This window comes from Vicia villosa, linkage group LG5, assembly GCF_029867415.1.
Source record: "Vicia villosa cultivar HV-30 ecotype Madison, WI linkage group LG5, Vvil1.0, whole genome shotgun sequence".
NCBI lineage: Eukaryota > Viridiplantae > Streptophyta > Magnoliopsida > Fabales > Fabaceae > Vicia > Vicia villosa.
Window position 1 is genome coordinate 71,479,549 of NC_081184.1, and position 4,581 is coordinate 71,484,129.

The 4,581-nt window shown below is 39.3% G+C and overlaps 1 protein-coding gene across 1 annotated transcript; it reads right to left on the reverse strand.

The window, feature by feature from the left end:
* Nucleotides 1-1,649: 1,649 nt before the first annotated feature.
* Nucleotides 1,650-3,035, reverse strand: LOC131604823 (uncharacterized). Its single transcript, XM_058877239.1, has one exon. The coding sequence runs from the start codon at nt 3,033-3,035 to the stop codon at nt 1,650-1,652; it is 1,386 nt and encodes a 461-aa protein (XP_058733222.1).
* Nucleotides 3,036-4,581: the final 1,546 nt, after the last annotated feature.

Sequence of the window (4,581 nt, forward strand, 5' to 3'; positions counted from 1 at the left end):
TGTCCAAAGAAGTACCAGCCAGGATGATATCATCTACGTAAACAAGCAATGCAGTGAAAGAAGTAGGGCAAGATTTTATAAAGAGCGTATGGTCAGCTGCAGCGTGTTTAAAACCTTGTGCCATAAGGAAAGTGGTGATTTTCTCAAACCACTGCCTACTTGCCTGCTTCAATCCATAAAGAGACTTGGTCAGCTTGCATACTTGGCCAGGCTTTGGAGGCATAACACCTTGTGGAACACGCATATCGACGGATTCGTGTAGGTCACCATACAAAAATGCATTGTTGACATCTAATTGGTGTAGATGCCAACCATGTATAGCAGCTAGGGCCAAAAGAACTCTTACTGTAGTCATTTTTGCAACTGGAGAGAAGGTTTCAAGGTAATCCAAACCTTCAGTTTGATTGAAACCTTGAGCTACAAGCCGGGCTTTGAAACGTTCAATGGTACCATCAGCATGTCTCTTAACTTTATAAACCCATTTGCTCCCAATGATAGATGCATCTTGAGGAAGATTTACAAATTCCCATGTGTGATTGTTGTTAAGAGCCTCAATCTCAGTGTGCATTGCCTGAACCCACCTAGGATCTTTGGAAGTAGCCAAGTAATTTGGAGGTTCAGTATCAGATGAAAGAGACATAATGTAAGCTTGATGATTAGGTGAAATATTGGAATAAGAAAGGCACTCTTCAATGGGATAATGACACTGCACATTATTGGAGTCACACACATAATCCCTAAGATGTGAAGGTGGTTTTGTAGCTCTGCTAGACTTTCTAGTAGACTCAATGGGATTAAGATTATTGGATGAAAAAGAAGCATCGGGCAAATTATGAGAAACAGACTCAAGGGAAGTATTGGGCAAAACATGAAGAGCAGACTCAGAATTAGGTACTATGGAAATATCTGAGGTAATATGATCAGAATCAACAAGGGAGTCATCAACTGAATCTGGAATTACTTCAGGAATGGAACTAGGTGTGGATGCTTGAATTGAATCAGGTGGAGTAACCTGATTGGACTCTTTACTATTGCTACTACCCAATGAGTGATCAAGATATATGTTTGTATGAATGTGGGACTCAGATGACTCAAGAAAAGGGAATGTCATGTCAAAAAAACTTAACATTCCAAGAAACAAATATTTCATGTGTGCCAATGTCTAGAAGAGTGAAACCTTTCATACCTGCCTTGAATCCAAAGAAAACGCATTTCCTTGCTCTTGGATCAAATTTATGCCTATTATTTGGAAGTGTGGAGGCATAACTAAGGCAGCCAAATACTCTCAAGGTGCTCAAATCAGGAACAGTCCCATATAGAAGCTCAAAGGAAGATTTGTTACTCAGCAATTTAGTTGGAATTCTGTTCATGAGATACACTGCATGAACAACTGCATATGACCAAAACTGTTTTGGCAAATTTGATTGGAACATAAGGGCACGACTTATGTTAAGAATATGATGATGTCGCCTCTCAACTCTCCCATTTTGCTGAGGTGTGTACACACAGCTTCTTTAATGCACTATTCTTTTTGAGGCATAAAACTTTGGCAACATTAGTTCAGGGCCATTGTCACTCCTGATGACCTTGATCTTTTTGCTGAATTGAGTTTCAACCATGTTAACATACTCCATTATCCTTGTGCCAAATTAAACTTTGGATTTTAACATCACAACCCAAACATGCCTACTATGATCATCCAATATAGTAAGAAAGTACTTAAAACCATGGATAGAAGCAGTACTGAAAGGGCTCCAAATGTCAATATGAATTAGATCAAAGATATTACAGGAATTGTTATTGCTAATAGGAAAAGGTAAATGCTTTTGTCTAGCTTGTTGACACACATCACAGGCTTTGTGAATACTATTAGGAATATAGCTATACTTTGTGCTAATACATTGCATTCTATCATGAGATAGATGCCCTAATCTCAAATGCCAAAGGATGGCAGGTGCAGTGTCTTCATGTCTTTTGCTTGTGAAAGTGCTCGATACAAATCCTTCTTTGCTGCTGCTATGGTTGTGATCCATCTCCAATCCCAAGTAGTATAATCCATCGAGCTCACTAGCTGAACCAATCTTCTTCAAATCCCTGTTTGCCTTTGCCATATTCACTAAGTCTGAAGTTGTATGCTTTTCAAGAAGCATCATCAAGTTGTTGTATTGCTCTTTTGTTAAAGTCATGTTGCCATCCTCATTGGAAGATCCAGCTCCTGCAGTGCCATTTGCTTCAACTTGATTGATGTGTACTGAGGTTCCTCGACCAAAGTTGGGAGGATATCCATGCTTCTTGTAGCAATTATCAATTATATGTCCACTTTTGCCACAGTGAGTGCATACTTTGAAGTTACCTCTACCTCTACCATTGCTAGTTCCACTATTCGATCCTCTGCCTGATCCACCATTACCTCTTCCTCTTCCAGCTTGTTTGGAACTATCAACCACATTAACCATTCCAGTGCCATCTTTAGTGTTCCCAGTCAATGTAGCTCCTGCTCCACATATTTTTCTCTCTTGTTGAAGCACCATAGAAAACACTTTATTTATTTGGGGTAAAGGATCCATGAGCAGCACCTGAGAAACTACTCCATGGAACTCTTCATTCAGACCAATTAAGAACTGTATGATGCGATCTTCAGCTCTAAAACTCCTACTATTCCTCATGGCAATACATGCACAGGTCACAGGGCACGTGCAATTAGGCATTGGCCTATATTGATCCAGCTCCTCCCATAAGCTTCTCAATTCTGTGAAGTAATCAGAGATCTTTTTGCTTCCTTGCTTCAGATTAGAAATCTCTTGATACAATCGTGCAACACGAATCTTATCACCTCTCATAAATCGATCCCTAAGATTGTTCCACATGTCTACAACATTTTCAATGAACACCACACTTTGAGCAATAGAAGGTGTTATTGAATTAACAATCCACGTGTGGACAAGATTGTTGCATCTTTGCCATGCAACGTAATTGAGATCACTGCTATCAGGTATCTCGATCGTTTCATCAAAAAACTGAAACTTATTCTTCATTGCTAGGGCTCTCCTCATCTTCATAGACCAAGCATGGTAGTTCTCCTGACAAAGCTGGAGTAACACACACCGTTGAAGGATTTTCAGAAGGATGGATGTAATATGGATCAAGTTGATCCTGCATTTGATTATTGCTACTCTTTTTCCCAGCCATCGCGATGGTGACGATGACGAATCAAAGAATCGAGAACAACGAACAAATCAATCGATACAAATCGAATGATGAAACAAGAAGGAGCAAGAACTGAAGCTTGCACGATGATTGCAGCGGAAACAGAACAGGATTAACCTGCTCTGATACCATCTAAGCAAGTGCAAACCTCCATTGGAGATGGAGAAGAGTGTAACACAGTTTGCACGTAGAAGGAGAAAAAGAAGAGAAAAGCACAAGAGGAAAAGAGAGCAATGTAGTATTCAAGATTCAATGAATGAATGAGTTAGTTACAAAGTCTCAACTATATACAACAAATTGTAACTAACTAAATGAGTCCATGATCACATGTAAGATGGTGCAAACTAAGCTACGTGGACACTCATATAGCATGCAGATCAAACATATATGGCATGAGTTATTTTTCTTCATAATCTTCAGCTACTAATAATTTGGCTTTTTGGTTGGAAAACTAGAGGAACTCAAAGTCAGGTGCATGAGATGGGTGAATTGGTAAGGCATTCCCGTGGAGAGGGCTGTAGCATGGCACGCGTGAGGTAACAATCAGCATTACTACAAACAGCCATGCAGCCTACTGCATACGAAAATGCCAAAGGAAAGAATTGCCACAAGTGCACATAACTTGGGCATTAAGGGTAGAAAAAAACTATCCACTACACAACACCCACACTATAACACTCCACTACATTCATACTATAAAAAAAAACTCAGCTTTGCCATTCTTCCTCTACGCATTCACAATTTTCTTTTTCCAGTTTTCATACAAACCCTCTCTCTCTCTAAAATACCTTCATCTTCAACCCTCATTCTCATTCATCTCAACAACCTGTAACCGTCTCAGCAACAAACTGCAACTGCCAAAACCATTTTTCATTCAACCTTCAGCCATCATTATCAACCTCCACTTTCACTTCTAGCTTGCTTCATCATGTTTCTGTTAGAAAAATCAAATTAAACCGAATGGAATCGAGGCTAGAATCGTGAACGAAATCACTTTCCTTATAAGTATTTCAAGCACTCTCAATATGTCTTAGAGTTGGAACGCAGGAATACCCAGGATAATTCAGCCTTTTATCGAGTTTGCGTAAGACCGACGAAAACTCGGATGTAGCGAAGAGTGTCTGGAATTTTAGTGAAGATAATAGGCTTATCAGATGTACAATTTTTGTTATTAATTTATGAATCCAGAATGAGGTTTTTATAGGCCACTTTAGTATTGTTTCATAAGGTAGCGACCCTTGGTGAAACAATTCCTTTTTCCAAAAGTTACAATGCTTAGCCTATTGCAACATTTACCAAGAGTTGCATGTTTTCATTCTGCAACACTTCACGAAGTGTTGCCTATTTCTGATTCAAACTACAACAGCCTATTGC